This window comes from Nicotiana attenuata, chromosome 2, assembly GCF_001879085.1.
Source record: "Nicotiana attenuata strain UT chromosome 2, NIATTr2, whole genome shotgun sequence".
Lineage (NCBI taxonomy): Eukaryota > Viridiplantae > Streptophyta > Magnoliopsida > Solanales > Solanaceae > Nicotiana > Nicotiana attenuata.
This window is the reverse complement of record NC_031990.1, coordinates 10,119,575-10,143,720: the sequence shown is the minus strand read 5'-3', so window position 1 is coordinate 10,143,720 and position 24,146 is coordinate 10,119,575. Positions and strand designations below refer to the sequence as shown.

The 24,146-nt window shown below is 35.9% G+C and overlaps 2 protein-coding genes across 5 annotated transcripts in view; both read right to left on the bottom strand.

Annotated features, from left to right (window-relative positions):
* Window positions 5,658–20,632, bottom strand: LOC109244160 (fanconi-associated nuclease 1 homolog). 4 transcript variants are annotated; one of them, XM_019411213.1, is made up of 16 exons: window positions 20,465–20,630; window positions 20,252–20,381; window positions 19,148–19,291; window positions 18,681–19,072; window positions 18,490–18,594; window positions 14,993–15,257; window positions 14,845–14,907; window positions 13,077–13,151; window positions 12,861–12,979; window positions 9,633–9,724; window positions 9,450–9,537; window positions 9,211–9,351; window positions 8,895–9,118; window positions 7,583–7,856; window positions 7,236–7,469; window positions 5,658–6,643 (listed from the first exon to the last, which is right to left on the bottom strand). In XM_019411213.1, exons 1-16 carry the CDS (start codon window positions 20,564–20,566, stop codon window positions 6,203–6,205), a joined length of 2,889 nt encoding a protein of 962 aa, XP_019266758.1. In that variant the 5' UTR covers window positions 20,567–20,630; the 3' UTR covers window positions 5,658–6,202. The 4 variants fall into 4 exon arrangements, with proteins under 4 accessions (XP_019266758.1, XP_019266753.1, XP_019266765.1 ...); XM_019411208.1 differs by having other exon boundaries at window positions 18,681–19,291; window positions 20,465–20,632; XM_019411220.1 differs by lacking the exons at window positions 20,252–20,381; window positions 20,465–20,630 and having other exon boundaries at window positions 5,665–6,643; window positions 18,681–19,077; window positions 19,148–19,236.
* LOC109244152 (ribosome biogenesis protein NSA2 homolog) overlaps window positions 21,908–24,146 on the bottom strand; it is a 3,905-nt gene continuing 1,666 nt past the window's right edge. The window contains exons 4-9 of the mRNA XM_019411197.1: window positions 23,516–23,624; window positions 23,339–23,407; window positions 22,843–22,900; window positions 22,430–22,665; window positions 22,299–22,350; window positions 21,908–22,209 (exon numbers count right to left, since the gene is read on the bottom strand). Coding sequence (XP_019266742.1) covers window positions 22,142–22,209; window positions 22,299–22,350; window positions 22,430–22,665; window positions 22,843–22,900; window positions 23,339–23,407; window positions 23,516–23,624 — 592 coding nt within the window. The 3' untranslated portion in view covers window positions 21,908–22,141. The remainder of the gene's footprint in view (window positions 22,210–22,298; window positions 22,351–22,429; window positions 22,666–22,842; window positions 22,901–23,338; window positions 23,408–23,515; window positions 23,625–24,146) is intronic.

Here is a 24,146-nt window from a genome sequence, read left to right as displayed (position 1 = left end):
ATTAGGTCGTTTTTAATGGGCCCGCAAAATTTATGGAGATTCGGGGCCGATCGCCCGAATTCATGAAGATGGCGTGCACTATAACACACGAAAATTTGGGAACCATCCTGAATTACTGTTTTATGGTTGTAAAACGCTAAAAAAGGAGGAATGATCATGATGAAGCAATGATTTGGGTAATACCACTCACAACTAGTAGTTGATGAGGTTACTTAAGAATCACTTGTGCTATATTTTCATTCTAAAATGGAGCTTCTAGAAAATAGTAAATTTATCTAACTTGAGCAACAATAAAATGGGACTTTCATGCTTACCAAAACTTTCAGTTTTATAATACACACTGGCAATAAAAGGTGTGAGAATATTGTGATCATTAGTTATATTCAAGAATGTGTACTTTAGTTCTTTTTTTGTTTTAATACCACATAAAGCATGTCATCATAATTAGAGATATTCATGGCTTAATTTGCCCAAAATTAAACATCAGTTTTTAGGTTTAATCCTCATCTCTGTTTTTAATGACGTCTGAAAATACCCTAATATATATTTGAGACGCACGTGCAGTGCGGAGCTACAGTACCGGAAGTGAGTTCCGAACCCAGTAACTTTGGTTCGGACTTTGTATTTGTCTTAAAAATCCATTGAATAATGGAGTAGCCACATATATTGAAGGGTGTTCAACCGAACACCCGTCGTCAAAAAATTATACTGTATATATAGAAACTTATATTGTTGATATAGGTCAAAATTTATTTTTTATGTATATATTAAATTTTGAACACCCTTTACGAAATTTCTGGCTTCGCCACTGCTATTGAATAATGTATAAATTTTTAATTAGAACCCAATCATCTGCATACGTGCTTATATAACTTTAGTGTTTTATGTCCTAAAATAATATCGTTAACCTTCGATATAACATGGCGTTACTTTTTTTATCGGGTGTCTCCCGAAGGGACTATAACATGGCGTTACTCACTTTTTGATAATTTTCAATGTAAAATTTTATGTAACATTAATCAAAAATTAACACATCATACGTCGTTAATCACGTTCCCCAAATAAACACTTAACAATACACTTTTCTTACTCTTTAATAAGCGTAGAGTGGAAAATAAAATATAATACGATTTCAACAAAGTGAGGAGGGTTTCGAGATCGGTATTTGGCTAGGATCTTTTACATGTGTCAAAATTTTAGTAGTAATAGATTTAGAATTAATTGGGTTATTATCACGACACTATATAGCCGCCGTAAAAATCACAGCCGAAAAATATAAAAATTTATATATTTTTTGTATATATATACATTATGTATGTTATATACAAAAACTATACAAATTTGATACACTTTTTCGGCTATCAGATGTAATAGTTTCTGGCACGGGCTAAAGGTGATAATACCCGGAAAAATGTCATTGTATAGCCCCTGTAAAAATAATAGCAAAAAAAATACAACATTTGTACATTTTTTGTATATATATACACATTCTATATGTTATATACAAAATTTATATACTTTTTTGGCTACCAGATATAAATAGTTTCTGGCGGGGTTAGAAGTGATATTGTGGATCCGCCTTTAAAAATGAGTAAAGTTTATTTATCAGCTATATATATCAGAACCGCGTGCATGCATGCATTTACGTAGATCCATTTGTGTAGCTGCAAGATGGAAAACCTGGAAAAGATGATGAGGAATAAGGGAATAGTTTGTCTAGCGTATTACTATCAAGAGGACAATTATCATAACACTAAGACTAAATTCAATTATCTATCCCTCGTTGATAGCTTTCTCAAAACGTGCTCCAATGCAGCTAAGGAGTTTGATAAGTATATATGTTCTCTCTTTCTTTTCCAAATATATATAATCTTTTGACAAACCAAGTATTCTCTTGATTTTGTTATTAATTATATGTGTATTTTCCCTTTTTATTTCTTTTCTTTTGGATATCTTGGTGCTTCCCCTGTAATAGGATCTGACATAGTACGAATTTAGATTAGTCGGACGAATAGATATGTCCTAGGGCGGAGCTAGCCTTGCAATTCAGTAGCTTTGGTCCAAACATTATATTTGTCTTAAAAAATCTATTGAATTATACACAGATTGCTAATTTAGAACTCAGTACCTTAAAAAGACGAATTCGAACCCATAAGCTTCAAATATTGACTCTGCCTCTGGATATATCGGACCAGGGACGGACGCACGTTCAATGAAGCGGTGTCTCGAAAATCTTACTATATATATTTTAACTGTGAGGAACGGTTAATAAGCAGGAAAAAACGACACCACTTCGCATAGATTGTCTCCTGGTGTGTTGGTTATGTTCTTGACTATGCTCTAAGAGGTTCGAACCTTAACTAGCATGTAATTTTTGTAAATATTTGAAATCGGGGCCTTTTCTAACTTAAGACTCGACAAAACGAATGGACTAAGACTATTTCTTGTCTAGAAATATAATAATTAAAGTTAATTATTCTCGTTCTTCTTTAAATTTCGACACCTTTTACAAAAGTTCATGCGTACATCCTGTGTCGGACGGTTATATTTGTTGTTGAATATGTGCAGGACTCTATGGAAAATAATTTCAACACCCATTGGCGATGCAAAACCATACAGTTTTAAGGATTTGAAAGATATGACCCTCAACTTTCGCTTAACGTTTAAAGATACCAGGCATGGGAGATTATTCATCTACAGAAATGATGAAGCTATTACTATTTGTTGAATTGTCCCACATCGGTGGGATTTGAGGTCCTTGGTCTCTTTATATGGTCTTGATCAATCCTTACCTCATAAGCTAGCTTTTGGGGTTGAGTTAGGCCCAAGGTCCATTTATCATGGTATCAGAGTCAGGACCATCCCAATTATTGTTACCGATGTTTGGGCCCCCATTTATGTTGTCCACACTCCAGTTTGCAGACCTGGGCGTGAGGGATTTGAGGTCCTTGGTCTCCTATATGGTCTTGAGCAATCCTCACCTCATAAGCTAGCTTTTGGGGTTGAGTTAGGCCCAAGGTCCATTTATCACTATTAAAACATGGGATTTCTTTTGGCCATCTAAAATGAGCTATGTTGATCATCCAACTAGATTTTGTGTAAGTTAAGCATATCTAGTTTTGTTGGATTGATCAAGTTTTTGTCATCTATTTTATGGTTTTTACGATGCTATTATTATCTCTATGGTTTCTGTTGACGATACTGATGAATTATCTCTTCTTGTTTTATTTCTGTCCTCCTGAGCCGAAGGTCTATCGGAAACAACCTCTCTCTCCTATCTGGATAGGGGTAAGGTCTGCGTATACACTACCTTCCCCGGACCCCACTTTGTGGGATTTTAGTTGTTGTTCTTGTTATTGTTGGATTGATCAAATTTCTCTTTAATTTATGTCTTTAACATTTTTTGCTAAGCCATTTGGAATATATTTGCAGAGTGAGGTTAAAATACTGACTGATGAAAACCGGCATCAATATTTGATGAAGTTAAAGGGGTTCTGTTTTCAATATAAACTCGCAGTTGTTTATGATGAAAAACCAGATAAATATTTGTCGGATGTGCTTTGTTCTGGTATTTGATTAGCTATTTAAAGAAATATTCTCCTGCTATAGTTTGTTGGCTACTAAATTTAGTAGTTTTGTGTGTTTTGATTTTGACTTGTCATCTGTTACTTGTATAGGCAAAGACTTTGGATGGGATGATAGAATGAAGGTAGCAACTCAACTTTTCAATTGGTTGCATGAGAGACAATTTGCATTTGGTGGTATGGAACCTTCTAGCATAATGATTGACAAGGTAACACAAAGGCGGATCCAGGATTTGAAGTTTATGAATTTTACAACGATCTCAAATTAATATACAATAATAACTGGATTCACTATCAAATATTTACAGATATTTATTGAATTTCTTAATACAAATACAGGATTTGAGCAAAAGTTATTGGGTTTATATTATTAGAACCACTGTTGTTACCAGTTGTTATCTGTTAGAATTAGTTCTTATCTTTAATGCTTATCCTTAGATTAGATATAGATTTAGAGTTCTAGTTTCAGTTCATATTTATCATTTAGTTAGTTAGCTTTTGATAGTGTTTTGATTTGAATAACTCTCCTAATTCAAGAAGTACTCTTAGGAAGACTTGTATTTAAACTGAGCTTGGCCTTCAATATAGATACAGTTTTCCATCATATCTTTGAGTGTTTATAAGGTATCAGAGCCTATACAACTCTAACGAGCACTAACCCCATAACTTATAAGCTAGGTCCACCCCTGCAGTTGAACCCCATAGACGACCTCCTCGTTGGCGTTTTACAAGTTACTATTTAATTGACTTGCAGGGGCGTAGGTAGGTAGATGCAAGGGGGTTTGTACAGTATGGTAAGGAAGCAACTTGTCCAGCTTATTTTGAGACTTTATATACTCCAACAGTTTTGTTTTGATGGTATTGGTGCTTATTGTTATTCCCTCCTTGTACCTTTCCTGAACCTTTTTTCCTCTTTATCTTTGTATCTTTTCTGAGCCGAGGGTTTATCGAAAATATCCTCTCTACTTTCTCTATAGGTAGAGGGTAAGGACAGCGTACACACTACCCTCCCCAGACTCCACAGATGGAATTTCACTGGGTTTGTTGTTGTTGTATAGCTCAAACAGTTGCTTAATATGTATCATATAGTCGACTGGCTGGATATACAAGTCTCTGCTTGCTGATTACTACTAGTTAGAGGTTAATGATTTTAATGATTTGGTTAGAAACACTAGTCTGATAGTGTTTTGTCTTAGACTGCTAGTGGTTAGTGTTTGTGTTCACTCTATTCTTCCGTTTTTCATAAGTATTTACTGGTTATTGTTATTGTTTTTCCGTCTATTTTCTGATTCTTACAATGATATTATTTCTTTGGTTTCTGTTGCTGGTACTGATACATTGTGTCTTTTCGTCTTCTTGAGCCGAGGGTCTACCAAAAACAGCCTCTCTATTCCCTCGGGGTAGGGGTAAGGTCGCGTACCAACTACCCTCCCCAAACCCCACTTGTGGGATTTCATTGGGTTGTTGTTGTTGTTGTTGAGTTAAAAACTTTTGGAGCAGAAAAGGACTTATCAAGTGCTGGTTATAAAGACCAAAGGAGATCTCTTGATGTTTCTGTGTACATTGAATTTTTGTGTCTGAATTATGTATCTGCAGTTATTAGTTGTTCTCTTACAATTCCTTTTGGATGCAAATATCCGATATTCCACGCGGACAGCGTCAAGTTATGCATCAGTCGTACAATATTCGCAATGTTCTTGGAATACCCTCATCTTAACATTAGCAGTTAGTGGCCTGCGATTCCTCTTGTTTAAGAAGCTGCAACGCTGAAACTGATTCTTCATCCTAACATTTGCTCAGTGTACTGTAGAGATTTTTCACTTTGCTTGTATATGTTTAAGTGCACATTATCTTCGTATGATTATTAGTTTGCATTACTTATTGATGGTGAAACAGAGAAGTGATAGTTTTACATATGATTTTAGCACCTTAAATGGTTGTAGTTGGAACAATATTATGTGTTGTGCAGTCTATATGAACACTACAGCTAAGAACGATACTAAACAAAGCAAGGAAGAAAACAATGGTGGAGGTTTGACCAACAGAATCCCAACAATGATAATATCAAAGGACTCGAGAAAGATCGAAGCTTCATCAGATTAACAAATCATTGATGACACCAACAGTAATACTAATGAAAACCTTAAGTAAAATATTTCAATTACAATAATACAACAAAAACGGTAGCATTCTTTGTACAAGAATGAAGTCCAGACAGAAGAAAAAAATTAAAAGACGAGAGGCAATTAGCCAGTTTACAAAGCAATTGCGCCTAGAAAACAAGGAAATCCCGTGGTTGCCACTTAACGGTCTTGATTCCCCTGAATTCTGCACTAACTGCTTCTGCTAAACTTGACTTAATGCAAATCTGTGTGTAAAGTAATGGCTTTGAAAATCTTCTTTATCTTTTAGGGTAAATACTGTGGCTGGGAGGTTAACCCATCTTAACAGCCAAATCAAATGCTTGATCTGTATAACTGGTTAGTAAACAGGTCCGCTAAATGGTCACGCAATCTAGGTAACTCATATCATCTCTACTTGGAGTGTCGTAAGTTGTTGAAAAAATCTAACCAGCGCATATCTTCTTATTCAGATGGCTTGCCACGCAAATCCCACCCCTATATTGGGGCATGACTCACTTTGCATATCTCAACATTGAAGCCACAGTCCATTAAAAAGAGTAACCATGCACGTTGTTGTTCGGAAAGTCTGTCTCTGGGGCCTTTCACTTCAACAAGCTTTGCTTCACCTCTGTAGTCATCACGGAAGCGCCACAGCAACAAGTCAGGCATTCCACTAGACCAGCTCCTGTAATCTTGAGCCAAATTTCGACAGATCGACGCAAGACAAGGACCACCAATGCATGTAACAGCTGCTCGCAGCTCAGACAGGGAATGCTTGTCCCAGTTGACTCCTCTACAGGCTGTTCCCACATGTGATTCCCATGACATAATAAGTAACTCTTCCGCCATGCCATGCTCAATCTTATCTAGAAGAGCTTCTATAAGATCCCTTCTGACTTCATAAAAGCTATCAGTTTCCAGATCCAAAGGTGCAGTCTGTACAAAAAGACACTGTTTCTCAAGATTTTCATGTAGATCAAAAAGCTGAATAACAAACAAAGAAAAATGAAAAATTTAACAATTCAGAAATATTCTTTTCTAAATAGTTTGAACAGTAATTATAGATCCAAAATATTATTCTACCTTACACTGTTACCTTCTAAGTGTCTAGCAAGACCCCCTCCCCAGGAAAATTGTTTATTAAACAAAAGAAAGTAAACAACCACCATCATTCAATAAAGGGGACTCGAGGAACATGAAAATTAATGTCAACTGGGAACAAGTTAGATCCTAGTTTTAAAATGCTATCATCACAGCTTGAGCTAACTTAGAAGGTAGTATAAGTGGATGAAATTCAGGCAGAACATGAGAATCGTAATCATAAACTTTTGAATCGCTCATTAGCTATGAAGTTGTGCATATTGTTTCTTTAATCATTAAGCATAGCTAGTGTCAGCAACATAACAGTGTATCATGTAGTGCAACTGAATTATCAATGGAGTTATCAGCACAAATATTTAGCAAGAAAATTCTGATAACAGAAAGCCCACCTACACTCAAGTCTATGGAAACATCATGCAGATAATACCTGAAATTTGGTGCGGAAGACATTTGGCACATCAGCAAATACAACATCCCACATTAGAAGCCCGAAAATAGTCAACCAAATCCCACTCTCAGTGTGAACACCCTGCCAGCTTCCTCCTTCTCCAGCATAATACTGTAGAGCAAGCTCTTCTACTCCACAGCGGTCTCCATCCTCACCATAAAAGACATTCTTCACCCCCGTTTTGCAGTTCAATGGTCTGCCCTGAACATGAACCTAAATAATCATCAAGAAACAGGATTAATCGGAAACTGTGTATCATATCTCAAGAGAGTGAGAAGTGCAAAAATGGTCCATCAGAGAATTTTATAAAAGACAGAACGAATTACCTCAACTATCTTCCTTTTGACAGAACTCGAAAAACTGGGAGTTTTCCAACGTCTAGGGGGCTTCCCCAACCGCAGAACGCGCCTTTGCAGAGCCACTCTAGAGCCAGCACGAACCCAAGGATCTAGCAACCCCTTTTCAGCTACTTCAAGACTCTCATCAAGGCACCCAACATGCTCCAAATCAACTGAGAGCCTCAGATTCCAATATCCCCTTCTTCGATCACATTTAAATTTATCTAGCAGCAGCTTAAGCAAATTGATTGCTTCTTTAAACCTGAAAAGTAGACCCAGTGAGATTCAAAATACACCAGAAACTTCACCTAGAACAGTATCATCACTGTTACAAGAAAACGTCCAACGTAGAGTATACATCCTCCTGGCTCTATTCCCATTATTGTCAGCTGTCACAGCATGAACTGGCACACTGTTCAAGAATTGTATAAGAGGCTTATATACAATATAAATAAGTCCATATTTAAGATCAGCTGACAGGTCATCACCCAATTGATTTCAGCAGCCTAATTAGCCCCTGCCAGATCATCAACAAGTTATTTTACTAGCCCTCAGACAATTTTTAGTGGAAACACTCGGATCAAATAAGAAAAAAATGACTCAGAAAAGTGCTATTAAATAGCTCATTGCAGTGACTAGCAACAGCCTCGGTGTCTACTACATGCACAAAGGGGATTGCATCACTCTTTAGCAAGAACTGCTATCAATTTAAAGGAAGAGTTGCAAAAAAACTTATGCATATTTTGTACTTGCAACTTTAGCTGCTTGTTGTTCATAAATTTATCCAAATCCCCCGAGGTATCGAAAACCATTGCAAAAGTTGGGAGCACTTAAAGCACTTTTAATTGATCCACTTGAAGCCTACGCAACACAGCACTGCTCCCTACCTTTGCAGGAGAAATGGAAGACAACCCAGAGATAGGGGGGAGGGGAGAGAGAGTCTTTGTAAACTTCACTATAGAACTCCCCCACCTTTTTGTATTATGCATCTGAACATGAAAAATACTAGTTTCCTTCTCTAATCTTTTCATTCCTCTAGAAAAAAAAAGAGCTATTCTATTCAGAAAAGGCCCTCTCGCCAACCTCATTTCCGAGAATCATTTCATACCCATTAAGTTACTTTAGCTATATAATGTGGAAGTCTTCTTCCTTGTTGATCCTGAAATATCTCAATTAAAACTTAAGGTTTCTAGGGGATGAAACTGATTTCTAAAATAAGCTGTGATTAAATCTGTTGCAAGTTCATAAAAGGTAAGATCATTAGAGAATAACCTTTAACCAGCATGTTGAATCTTCTCACCTCTGTTCATGCTCCAGGAAAGAAACACCCAACAGGATCACCTTAGAATATACCCAACTGCCTGAAAAGCAAGATAAAAATGCAGCCATCGACCCAGAATGAGCTGACCTATCTTCCTCCACAAAGCTAGATACGTTAGAGGCAGAGATCTCTACGCATCTTGATACCAACTCATTGTTGTTCTCATCAAGAGACTCATCCATAATTTGTGCAACCTCAATGGCCTAAGGGAATTAATTTAAACTAAAATAAGGGGGGAAAGAAAATAGATAAATAATAAGGGAAAAAAGTATCTTTTCACAAGAGTTAAGTGTACCTCTTCATAAGACAATAGGTCACTTCTGTCTGGAAAAATTTGGTCTGTGAATATGCAGTTGTAAGCAGGATATTTCACAATGCCCAAGTCAACAAGTAAAAATTCTGACAGGTCCTGCTCTCCATTCAGGAAAAATAGCCTCTGAAGGAATCAAAAGTTAAAAGAGCACATGTCAGACCAACAATGTTTATACAGAGTATAGAGGCTAGACGACATAACAGAATTTTCTCAAAAATCACCTCAGCACGCCAAAAGACAGATTCAGCTGATGCAGATATCCGGATGCATCTTCCAGTTTTCCCTATAATCATGCTTGTAAGGTTGGGGCTGCATTGGTGACATTTTGAAGCAATCACGTGAAAGAGTATTAAAATGTGGTAAAAAGTGACAACCAAGGAATAAAAATTTAAAAAACAACCTACCATAAACCACCTTGATATGCAGCAAGAACCCGAGCAATGTAATCTTGCTTTCTAGTACCACGATCAGAGTTCTGGGCGATCTTCTTATGTGTCTGAGCTAAATCGCAAATCAAAGCACAATTGTAAGAAAGATAAATGCAACTCAAAAATAGAAAAACAAAGGGCCATTATCATTGAACACGGAAGTCCCACAAACTAAAAGGAGAAGAAAATGAAGTAGCATCTATAATATTTTACTTCCGACACACACAAGATAAGTTACCCTAAGCTTCCACGAGGTACTGATCTGACTACAACTAACTTTTCAACAAAGGTTTAGAGGAGAAAACATTTACAGCAGTTAATCAATGAGAACTCCTCCTAAAAGCAACTACTAAAAATTTGCAGCTGTCAAATTGCCTGCAGAGCAGCTATTATGACAGCAGGTGGAGAAGCAGAATGGATCATTCTTTTTTTATATCACCTTAAATGGAACGACTTATTCATTTCATTTGAACTTATATTCTTCACATTTCCATCAATAGCACAAAGCCAATTACTGGTCTTTCCTTATCTCTCTACCTTGTGCTAAGAAAGCTTAGTCATACAGAAAATAAAACTTGAACACATATCCCAAGAAGAACTGAAGGCAAGCACAAGCAGTACAAGGACATGAAAGCACCACATATCCCCTTTTACTTTGAGAATTATTTTAAAAATAAAACAACGGTTAACCCCTGTTGTAAGGGCAACATGTTCCTTTTTTTCTTTTTTGATAAAGTGTTGTAAAGATTCCTGAAGTATTATTACTTCTTCAATCTTTTTTCTCCTCAAACATCTTTTACATAGCATGAAACTATATCTTTGTCACGCCAGAAGGAGAAGGGAAGCTTTTGGAGTAGGGGACTGAGTAAGGAAAGAAACTGAGTGATAGTAGTATAGAACAGTATCTTCAACAAGACACTTGACTGCAATCATATTATTAACGTCTGTTCTTAAAACTCATACAATTGAATGGAGCAACTGGGAATTAATTAGTATGAAAGAAGCTCTATAAACATATAGTCATTAATTAGTATAAAAGAAGCTCTGCATGAAAAAGAACCAGAAATAGAAGGAAAAATAAGAATAAGAAGAAAATATAACTGATGCCCAATGGGGGTAAAAGATCTAAGAGTAAAAAGATTTGGTGACAGCTGGCAACCGAAGTTGGATTGACAGAAGATTGCTTATTGATTTTCCTTTGTTCTTTTCCCTCGTTGAGAAACGCTACGTTTTTGTTTTTCCCAGCCAAGATTACTTAACCCAATCTTTGATAGGTAAATATAGAAAGTTGTATCGACATGGTCACCAAGGGATACCAACCCAGTATAAAGTTACAAGAGAGAAAGATTAGTTCCTACTTCCTAGTTCACAGATTGAATCTTAATTTAGTTTATTTAACTAGCACGATGTATATTTCCAAACAAGCAAAAAAATCTGATTTTCCATACTCTTAACACAATGCATGTAAAGAACAAATGAGAAAAATTGTAAACATGACCCAAATGACCTTAATGCTAAGAATTGTATGGCCCGTATCTGTCCACACAGTATCCTGTTTCTGTGTAGTCATCAGAAGCCAATCTCATTTTTGGAGCATTAACTATGGCATCAATCAAAATTAGAAAGAACCATCCATAACGCTCCAAACATTTCATAATTCTAAAGAGTTTTTTATTTTAGCTCACAAGAGAGTCTGAGAGGAAGAAATGTAAAATGATCTTGCAAGTACATTGGCAAAATTAAATTTTTCATTTTTCTATATCTTCTAATCCAACTAGGTCATGGGCAATATTCATCAAGCCACGTACAGGGTAAACTAAACATAAATCTCACAATTTGATGATAAAAGTCAATACCCAACTACCAAAAGGAGAATGAAATGATATCAAGAGAAGCCTTGAAGTAGGGAAAGATTATTTTACGAGTACATAGCATAAGCATGAGTTAATATGTCGTAGAATTTCTATTATATAGAAAAGGAAAGATGGTTGATCAAGGGCATATATGTCATTTCATAAAAATTTAATGTTTGCATTTCTTAAATGCAAAATACATGTGGACCCCATATTCCTCTAGCCACAACTCTCCTTTAAATACACTATGCATGTGTTGATTAGACTGTTTGTGCAGTGCAAATGCTTATTTCCAATCTTTTTCTCATTTTGAAAAATTATTAATTTTGTTTTATTCAAATAGAAGTTTCTATAGAGAAAATAAAATTAATTTTTAAATAATACAACAACAAAAAGAAGTATCGATATTTACAAGATTTTCATATTTACCCATACTATCTTAAAGCAATTTGAAAATAAAAATTAAATGATTTTCATCTATTCATACTATTTGAAAACGATTTCAAACTAAATAATTTTATATTCAAAAGTAATTTTAAAAATATAGCTTGTTAAACCTCAAAAGTTAATTAACTAAACACCAACAAATAATAATTTTAATAAAATTACAATGTTGGGCCCGTATACGAGCCTTTCCTCATCTAGTTAAAAAGATATTGCAATGATTTTCACATGCATTCTATTAGGAATAATCCTCTCACATATTTGGTCTCAAACACTATTCTACCAGTTCCCAACCTTGTTAACTGACCAACTTTCAACCCGTAAAGTTTGTGTCACCTGGTTAAGAGTAATTTAATCCAATACAAGCAAAGTGCACACTCTATATTCCATCATGTACTACTATTAACCTTATCAACAAAAAATTTCCATCATAATATACTTGTAACTTCTTTTGCCTTTGAGATTTTCTTGCCTTCTTACCCTGAGAAGTTGGCTCTCAAGGTCGGGGACAAGTCAAGCCGTCATTCTTTAACAACAGTATGGTTAACAAAGAATATAATCGTGAGGCCCTCAAGTCACAAAAGAACTATTGCAACTGGTGAGGCATCCCAATAATAAATCATACCATGAAGTGTTTTGAGGATCTTTCTAAATTGATGACATCCTGCCAATCTATTCGCATAAACGACTAAAATCAAACAGAAAATGAGAAAGCGAATTGGATTATTGTTTAGTCACAGCCAGAAATATCAACCCAGCAGAAGAGAATTATATGTTTTCATACATGACATCCTATCAAGTGGATCGCATGTCTTCTTCATAATACATCCACCGGCAATTATAAAACTTCAAATATAAGCAGATACATAATTCAAGTGACACATTTAAAAAAAAAAAAAATACAAACCTTGTTAAGACTAGAGATAAGGTCCCGTAGTTCACCAACATTAAGAACATTCAAAACCTCCTTTAAGTCGTTAATTTGTAGTTTATCCATTGATTCGAATAAAGTAACACATTCTGCTTCTGCAAAATAACAAGGATGAGTTAGAAGATGTTGCATTCAGCTTCCCTTAAAGCAAGACTATATAAAATTTACCACAACGTTATAAAATCTGTCTACCAGAAAGCCCCTTAACAGCTTCTTCATAATCACATATTTCGGCATATGATATGCTAGCCATCCGAAACCATGGGCCTAAGGTAAAAAAAAAAAGGCACTTAATAAGATCAAGAAACTTCTTGAATTATCTAGCAATGGACTATCATTTCAAGTATTCACAAAAAAAATCTAAAAACACAATATTACAGACATTAGGCTGTACACATTAAAGTGCTTGGAACCACACCCTTCTAGTACAATTCCGATGAACTATCAGTCAAGCAGGGCAGGTGATGTAACATTAAGTAGAAGAAGCCAATTCATTCTTACAGTAATCAAATCTATTTACATTTTTGTGTGGATAAGTTAGTACCACGTTCACATTTGGAAAACAGCACACCTTAAGACAAGTCCAAGAATTGCAATAAGCGACAGTATCACACGTGTTACTCAGCTTTAAGCTAATCACCTAAAGGAGGTATTAGTTATCACTGTAACTGTGATGCTAAAAATGTTAAAATATTTTCAGCACGGCAGTATATGGTTGAAGTGACCCTAGTATATTATACCAAAGCTGTACCTAACCACAATTTCATCAAGGATGAAAATTCATTGATACTTGAGGTTCTTAAAACAGCAGCAAAACATGACAACTAATGTAGAAGCATTTTTTCAGTAATATAAAAGCAAAGACATTGGATCTCTGTAAACCGTTATCCTTGACTAGCTTAAAAATAAGAATTGATTCTCCCTCCCTTCAAAGATATGGCATACTTTTCTGAGAGATAACTTAACTATTCAGAACATGAAAAAATAAACTTGCAGGTAGAATTTATATAATATCCTACTTCTGATTCAAGAAAATTAACTCTCATGAGTGGGTTCAGATAGCTGAGGTGCACTGCGAGGAAAACACAGTTGAAATCTATAATTTCACAAACTAATCCAATCCAAATACAGAAATTCAATGATAATATGTTTGATGAGTAAAAGCATTAAGCAATAATTTAGAGGATGAACCACATTAAATGTCAAAAGCTTGGTGACAATTAAGGAAAGCTCCTAAAAACCAGTAATATATCCTTTTCATGCAGAATACTCCATATTTAGCATAGACCACAAGCCAAATTTATTTGGAAATCAGCAATCTGTATCCAATAAGACTGACAACGCTAACTAATAGCACTACAGTATTGTCCTGCATCTTTACACGTGAGTGTATCCTGCTCATTTCAAGAATCAACTATGGGTCTGTAGCAGTCAGGAAAAGGTAGTGCCTGAGCAATAATGATATCATGAAAATAGCAACTAGCATCATCCAAGGATGTGTCTGGTGGTAGATGAAGCTAGGCTGAAGACTAAAGGACCAAGTTTCAAATTTTAGTAGAGGCAAAATGTCAGGTGATTTTTTCTCAGCTGTTTAACCCTTGGTAGCAAAACTATCCGATATCTATACTGCGGGAGAATGTGGGGAGCCGGAAGAATAGCCGAGGTAGGCTGGGTGGCACACCAACATTATCATGAAAAGAAAAAATAAGAACAAAAGCAAGAAGTCATTTCCAATAACCCAGAAAGCACCACTGAATATCACATTTCAATGTTCCAGACATTGAAAGGTGTTATGACTAATTAAATGAGGAGCATATCTGAATTCCATAAATAAAGCAAGGATTCTTACTCCATCATCTTTAGAAAGAGGCAAACCCAAGCAAAAGTGGATAATTTTCAATCTTTAACTCTTGAATGTAAAAAGTGCAAGCCAAAAGAGCAGAGTACTAAAATCGACCACCTTTACGTGCATAAAGTCGAGCAAAGAGCCTTTGACTGTCATCTGAGAGTGATAAAAAAACTTCTGTACCAACAGAGAAACAAAACAAAGTTATATATGCAAATTTATCAAAGATTAACTGGGATGATCCAAGTGTTGAAGATCCTACCCAATAATGTTTTCTCGCCTTCAGTAAAAAGATGTCCATTGATATTCAAAACCTCTTTTAGTAAAAGTAGAAGGTTATGCTGGTATTTTGCAGGGATAGGAGAGTGAGTCTTGGAAAATTCAGCAGCCGATAGAGCATTTCTACGTAAGGAATTGAATACTTGGAGACTAGAGGAGTCCTTTTCGCCAAAAGACACGATGCCAGAGGAATATATCTGAATTGGCACAACTGCATGAGGATGCTGCGGAATGGAAGTTATATGGCCCTGAATCCATGTAAGCTAGTGATCAGTCCATATGGAATAGATAATGAAAAGAAAACTAATGGCAAGGAATGATTTTCTTAATTCGTTAAATGCAAATTCAGTTTCATACAAGATTCCTTGCACTAGGAGGTTATTGAACACACTTTAATAAGCCCAATGACTCACTAGCAAATAAATGTAATAGATTCTGTAGTAGATCGATAAACACTTAATATTTTCTTTTACTTGAAGTTAGCTTTATGTTAGAATTAGATGGTTTTCAGTCCAAATCTGTGTACTACTACAGATGGATACAAAACACTTAATCCACATTAACTGGCATTTGCTCATATTCTGCATGGCTCAAAATCTATAGGTCTGATGCCAATTATTCTACATCAGTCTTTTCTAGAGGTTTTTGTTTTTCCTCCTCTTCATGTGGTCTTAGACATTTTACATATAATGTAAACGAGAGAAAATAAGTAGAAAAATCTTTTTAAATTAATGATAAACAACATGAAGACGGACCTTATACAGGAGCTTAAGTTACATGAAAAAAGAAAAATATCCTGATTAACCAAATTCATACACAAAATTGTAACGCACTGTTAATTTAACATTAAAATGTTTATGCCTGCTCTCCTAGCTACATGTTTAATTTATTATTATGGGCGACTGGTGGTGATGGACTATGTATTCGGTGCAAAAATGAGAGGATCTGCTGCAATAACGTATTCCAGTGTGGGATTTGGTCATGTGAAGTTTGGAAACAAAGCTGTAAAGGTCACTCAGGACCTGGTGCGTGCAGTCAAGCCCTTACCTCAACCACACACACTTCAGTTTCATACATGGGACCAGCACCAGACCATGTTGAACAATCGCACATCTGGTGCTTCAACCATATGCCCTTCTGCTCAAACCCTCTAAAGTTTGGAATTCTCTGCTAAGTTAGAAGTTTGAACTGAAGTGCAATCGCACATCAAGGGTTTTAATCTCACACCCTTTAATTCAAATGCTCTGAAGTTTTGAACCTGACAGAAACTAAAGGAAGTTCGACCGCACTTCCTTCCAACCGCATGCACTTCACAGCTCACTGCCTGGCAAAATGAACAGAAGCGTGACCAAACTTTCCAAGAAAGTGCAACCACACCACAGTTCCAAAAAGTTCGATGTAAAATACTAGCACCTATAAATAGACCCTGGCTCGTAAATTTGTTCACTTTTCATTCTTCCAAAAGCCAAACCACCTACAACAGAATTTTCACCTCCAACTTTCATCCATATTAAGGTACGTCGTCCGTTATTTTTTTTACTAAACCCGACAATTTCAAGCATGTCAATGTTATAGATAATCTTAACCATTAAATCAAGATCTAATGGTCGGATTTCTCATTCTTACCCAACTTCCACAATAACCTAAGTTGAGAGATTTTGGTCATTCATTTACTAGAGATGGGGAAAGCAAGTGCTTCGTCGCTTAAAGCGAGAAGTGAAGCAAAGCGACAAGGTCAGGGCTTCAAGGGTGTGAGGCGAAGTGTCATCAGTGAAGTGATCGCTTCTTGGATAGAAGCGTAAAGCGATAAAGAAGCAAGGAGATCGCTTCTTTAAAAAGTGGACAGCAGTTCAAGGATGTGGTGCTTGGTTTCTTTGCTACTAGGGTTTTCATAGGGGAATGGCCAAAAAAATTTCCCTTTCTTTATTTTCACTGCTGCTGGCAGCATTTTTTTTTTTTTTGATAACCATGGTATCTAGGACAGCTTGCGCGCACCTCGACTAATTCCAAAGGATACCTGCTACCTTCCACCAGCACCAGGTAACTCTATCTTGAGCTTGAGACATCAAGTTCTCAACTCAATTCATTCGCCATTAGGCCATACCTTTATGTTGGTAGCTAATTAAAAAAATCATGTTTTCCTTTTTAACTATTTCTCTCTTTTTTTTGTGATGGATCTAGCTGCTCAAGCTTCTATTTTTAATTATTACTAATTGCTAATAAATCGAGTAACTGACTCCTTCCTTTTTTTATCCATTTTTTAATATGAAGAATAGGATGCCCTATGGAGGACTTTTGTCTATATACTTCTTAGTTTTTAAATTGAAACATTTGCTTATATATAATATTTTTGTTGAGTTCTGTTTTATTTAGTGCAAGGTTTATTTTGGGCTTTCTTTAAAAACTATGCTAGCTTCACGCTTTAAGCGAAGCAAGACCCGGTCGCTTTTTCTCGCTTCAGACTCTCAAAATCATCGTCATTTACTTTTGGCTTATGGGTAACGACTAGTTAGCTTATAGGGTAATGTAGAGATGATTGGAGTGGTCGAAATTGTTTGAGGCGAACCAAGGATTTACCTTAAGTCTTGCATGAGGGGCTGCGGCCTGGGTGGTAGAGGGCCAAACACCAAAGTTTGAAATTACTATGGTCCACAAATGACATTGTATTACCCTAATCTATGTCAACAAGTGCTAAGAACCATCGCACTTTACAAGTAGATTATGGCATTAGTAGTATCAAGAATTGAGGCTAATTAAAGAAAAACTGGTTAGCTCAATTTTGCAGCAGCAGTAGAACTGTAGGAAAGAAGAAAATGATGTGGTAGAGACAGAAGAGAGAAAAAAGAAGTAGTTGTGGAGATTGAAATCCTTGGCAAGAATCAATACCTAAAGCAGTATTTATTCATATTTACCAAAAGAAACTTGGTACACCTCCTATTAGTGGATTGAGAAACCAAGAAGGATAACATGCAGATAAAGATAGATTGCTTGGGCTTGTAAATTGAAGCCCTTGGTTGATGTACATCGTCACTATCTACCTTCCTTTTTCTTCAATAAGTCCTATGACCATCAAATCTTCACCTTTGTAAACCTTAGGTGCCATTTACATATCTTTTTTGGAGAAAATTTTAAGATAAGTATTTTTGAGAAAACTTTGTGCAAAACAAAGAAAAGCATGCTTGGATAACTGCAGTTCTTTATTATAAATTTTATAAGTGCTTTGTAAGTTAGAACAAAAATTTCTCCATAGACTTCCTACTTTTTAACCAAAATAATTCTGAAGATATTTCGGAAAAAACTAAACCAAACACCGGTTCACGTTACTTGTTCATCAAAATTATCGTACTGAATATGCTTCTTTTATAAAGACGGAATATGCTTTTAAACAGTTAAAACATTAACAAGAAAGGCCAACCTAAGTTGAACTTGCAAGGGAAATGGAAAACTTAGCATGAGCACAAAATGTATTATATTGATTACCTCAAACCTCAGGTGGAACTTGTCTATCAATGGAGATAAATACTGTGCCAATTCCCTGGGGATGTAACCTAGCTCTTTATTGTGATCAGTATCTTTAGTTAGAACCTGACAGAAACATACAGGCAATGTTTTTTTAACATGCTTCAGATTACAAACTTACCAATTCAAGGTAACCATAGTAAGGGCAAAACCTTGATTGCATTCTGGTCCTTGACATTCTCGGGATCTCTTGAAAGCATTATCATTGCTCCAACAGTTAACTCTCCGTCATTACCAAACCTACGCCCAACAATGAATGTATCAAGCAAAATCTCAGAGTTATCATCATCTTCCGAAGGTTCCACACATTTCGGCATCCTTTTTTCAGAAAGTGATAAAGGTGAGTCTGCGATGTTGTCAATTCTATCATCACTTATTTGGTGTTGAGGAGAACCCTCTAGCCCAAAAATTTGCATTGTCTTTGCATCGGACAGAAGTTTGCATTCATCATCCAGTTTGATGAGACCATCTAAGTTTTCCATTCGATTAACCCTATTACAAACACTACTCTTGGATTCATCTTGGATATCATTTTCGGGACCATCTGAGCTGTTCATTTCAGAAGCCAGGTCACATATATTTTTTGAGAAGGTAACAGAAGCAAGGTCACAGATATTACCATGATCAGTACTTGGACCAACGTCAATCCTTGTAACGTCCGACTCGATGGATGAGACTGTAATTTTAGGTCTTGTGCAAAAGTTCAACTGGAAAAGGGTACACTGGCTCAATTTGCGTTTACTTCCTCTAGCAAGGCATTTATCTAAAAAATCACATTCCACTGTAAGTTTTCACACAGCTCTAGTCAAAAGAATAAAAGGAGAGATCATATTAGAAAGGAAAAAATGAAGTTGTTACTAAAGCTGCCACAAAAATAGGTGCTTTGTAGACTTGGCAAAAGGATAGGCATAAGCAAGAGGACTACATTTCATGGCTCTCTTTCTGCAGTTGTATTTTACCTTGCAAAACTGGGTCTTACGACTACTGGATACTAAAGAATTAGTTGTCTAGTGGCTATGTCAAATTGTTAAATTCACATGATGCCAAAGTACAGGAAAAGAAAAAGGTATTTCTGTTAATCTATATGTTCTTTTCTTGATATATTTTTCTTTTCGTGATACCAACCCACAAAGGGTGTCAACAATTGCAAAATGAATTTTAAAATTTTGAAAGCAAGAAAATTATCACTGGCTTATGTTCCACATGGAGTTAGTAGCAATTTCTTTACCATCCTAATTCAACTCATAAACATTCGGCAAATACGTCCATAATATCATCCATAATTGACAAATGGTAATCTGAGAAATTTAAAACTTCAAATAGGCAGATCCAAGATTTAAATTTTACGGGTTCGAGTTTGAAATTCCCTTTTTTTAATGATGTAGTGGACTTACATTCACCAGCATCAAGAAGATGCATAACAAAAGTTCAAGTTCGAAAGTCTACTGGGTTCAAAATCTATTATTCGTACTTATTTAGTATATTTTTGACGCATATAGGGTCTGGACCAAATACACTAAATCCACACCTGACCTCCTCCAGCAACTTAAACATTTTTCGATACAAAGCACGATTCTAATACACATAAAACATAAGGATTACCACATTTACTCTACTATCAAGCTACATATGGACGAAAGTATCCTAAAATGCTCAAAAAATAATCTAAATATTAGCATCCAAATCAGAAGGAACTCCACATAATCTTAAAGTAAAAATGCACCTAAATGAGAGTTAACCACGCGATCTTCGCCTCGAATCTTCTTCCCACAAACAGGACAATCAACCCATTCTTCTTCATCAACATTTCCATCTCCAGTGCTTACCTCATCCTTATATTCCTTACAGCCAATCTGAAAATCCTCGAATTAAATTATTTTTCGATTTAAGTAAACTGTAAAACAATTAAAGGAATTAAATTAATAGTAAATTATACCTGATGCTGAGGAGCAGATGAAGCGAGAAGAGCGTGACGGCGACGGAGAAATCGCCGTCGCCGGCCAACCAATCGGATTAAACTTTCCCGCCCTTTCAGCATCGTAGGGGAAAACCCTAATAATGTGTATCAAAACTTTCGCTATTTGAGGGGGAAACTTATACGTACCTCGTATAAAAAATCGAGGTATGTGTTTTTAAAATTTTAATTGTAGGTCTAGAGTAGTCCCTCAAGTATCACCTGAACAGTTTTGGTCATTTAATTTTATCAAATGTGAGCACTTTTGGTCTTTGTCAGCTATTTATCATACTCGAATTGTTAAAATTTAGCTGACAAAAACAACAATATACCCAATTTTATCCCACACGGTGGGGTCTGGTATTATTAAAATTTAGCTGAAAATCTGAAAACTGAAAATAGTAAAAGGAAATCTTATTTAAAAGTGCCTTTTTTGTAGTTTTTTTCTTTTTTTATCCATTTTTGAAGTCTAATGCAGCTTGAGGCATAATTTTTTTCTGCTTGGTGTAGTTTTTTTGTGCAGCGATTTTTGAAATTTTGATGGAACTTTTTTTGTGAAATCTTATTGCTAGTACATTTTCGGTTAGATTAACAATCATGATAAATATCTAATGGAGATCAAGTTACTTGTTTTTTAAAAGCTTAAAAAACCAAAACCCCTCACTGTGAATCAAGTTGTATGTCTTATAAACTAGATACTAGTACTAGTAGATATTGAATGTTTTTCGTTAAAAAAGAAATTGGAACGGATTAAACACAGAATAAAAATCTAAAATAGTTCATCAGTTAACATTGAGAATACCCGAAATTATTTTCTTCTTTATGAAAATGTCGATGGACCCACTATTGGTGTTGATCCCGTGATGTTGCACCATATTAGTTATTAAGAAATTATTTCAACTCGTCTCACATTCACCCGCACTACATATCCGTAAACCCACATTGCCCCGCATATACTTAAACCCGCACCGCCACTACCCCATCGCCCCATATGAAGCTTGTGCATTAAAGTTATGATATTGCCTGAATTGGGTTAAACATGCATTACTTATGTGTGAATTATCTTTTTCTAATCTCTCCAATCAAAAATTGATTATCTTATGCAGAATTTACCATGAGGTCAATTCTCCAGGTCCTTTTAACAAAACAGCCCCTTAGTCGTAAGGTTTAGAAGAAAATGTTCTAAAGTTGTGATGCTGCATTAATCTGCTTTTAGTGTTTATCAATAATATTTTCAACGTTCTAAAATATATTTTGGATAAATATCAGTAACCTAAAATGTAATTGGACCAAGTGATGTGATATATGCAAACACATGAATAACATGAGTAAAATCCAACTTGATATATAACAATCAAACGATTAATTCATAATATTATAATTTCTATAGAATTTGATGATAAGAAACCATATTTCAAGCTGGAATGCTGGATAGATGTTGATGCATGTGTAAGGGAACAAACAAATGAATTAAGAGGATACAGAGAGGGGAGTTGATTGCAACAATGAGAAAAAACAAGGTGATGCCGATGACATAAACACCGGTAAATAAGTTAAAACATCCAAAATTTTCTACTGGAGCTACAGCAAAGTTCCTTTCCACCAAATATAATTGTCCCATTCTGATACAAACACCAAAATTTTCTCTACTAGAAGGTACTACACGAGGAGAACTGCATTGATACAACCGTCATTTTCAGGATTATTCGTCACTTGAGCATATTTACCTGGCATTCAACCATCCAATAAAATGAATCATCAGAATTTAAAGGACAAAAGAATCTGGGAAGTAACATCTAAGTAAAGCATCGCTTACCCCATACAACTTTCCCAGCAGGAGTGACAAGACCAAGTTCACTGACATTAACCTGGATTATATAGCAAGACAATTAGCGATTCAAGCTAAACTAGATGAACTTGGGTGCAGTGTTGAAAAGGGAAGATTACCTCAATGATGGTACCCTTGGTTATAACACCTAGTGAAGTATACATTGGACCATTAGGATTCTTCTTCACCCCGATGATCTCAAGGTTGAATGTGCATTTAAGTTCAGGGTGTGTCACGTGGGCTTTAGTGAACCGTAAGCCTGACGGGCGGATGAACCGCTCATACTTTGGAGGTTTCCTGGTAAACCCTGCTCCGACAAAGGTGGCTTTTGTAACCATTCTCTTCCACTGCTTTGCTGCAAAGATGCACAAATCAAAATGGTCAACAAGTCACTCTTACTTATCCCAAAGACAACAAATAAAGCAACAAAGGACAAGTACAAGGAGATGAAATCAAGAACCTGGACATGGCTAAGAGCCTGTAAATACAGGCTAACCAACAGAAAACGAAATTAGGATTGTAGAATACTTACTCTTCCTTTTGCCAGATCTTATCACTCTGAACATCTCATCCTCGGCCACAGGCCTAACCTGTAAGGTGAAGTATCTTATTAGAAAGCAAATTAAGTAAACGAAAGATCACGGACATTTACCCACAAAAGGAATTAAAGTGCTGCTCATATGCAATGGGAGATGGTAACCTTTTATGCGCCATCTATTTTCAGTGCAAGCACAGTATACTTATCTAAGAACACAAATAAGAATCATTGCTCTAGCTAAACGAATTCTATGTGGGACGAAAAATTCACAACTGCAGTTAAAAGAGAGCAAACTGAAGTATGAAGTATCTCTGTTTGCGACCAGTCAAACAAAGAGAGACAGAGAGACGTCAATATTTCAGAATTGACGGACCATTCAATTGCACAGGAACACAATTAGAAAGAAATATGAACACATCGGACAAGGGTGAAAACCATACAGAGACAGTATAGGACGAGTAACGTAAAGACGAGAATAAAATTACTTTACCTTAGGCAAAGGCACCTCCCATTTTCCAGCTTTCTCTTTCCGCTTTTGCTTTATTGTGTTGCTAAGAATCTACACAGAAGGTTTAACATTTAAAATCAGTATAAACAGTCTATGTTCATATTACCACCACTTGAGCAAAAAGACAAGAAGTTCACTGCTGCATTGCACTCAACATACCTTAGCTCTTGTGGTTGTTTCACGGTCCATCAGATATGCAGGGACAGCACCGTCATGCACGTCATCGTCAACCTTGCGACGACTCGATGACTCTTCATGCATAGCCAATCTATTCAAAGAAAGAAAAGCTGTTAACTGGATAGAATTTCAGAAACTCTGCTACAAAGTTACCATCCTTTGTTTCATTAATAAACTGGTGCATGCTTCAGTGCCTGGAAAATCATCACATCATGTGTCTCACCATAAGGACCAAATAAGCACCAAGTATCACATAAATGTTTTTAAAAAATTAGCCTCACCATAAATAGCATCATTCACAGAATGCAGCAAGCCAGCAACTAGTCCGAAAATATGGAGATGTTACCTCGGTGTAAGAGGCTGAAACTATCTCCTCTTTTTATCTTTTAATATGATCTGAATTTTGTACGGAGGCACACTATTCACTAGTTTAATTATTTACCACATAATCCAGAATCTCAGTGATATTGAAAATAACCTTATTAGGAGACAGAAGTCGTACAATTATTTCAACGGACAACTGCTAAATGAAAAAGAAACTAGGTTTGACATGTTAATAACCTTGGCGTGGATACAATTAGTTAGAGGATTCAACTTCTTCCCTCCCTCCACT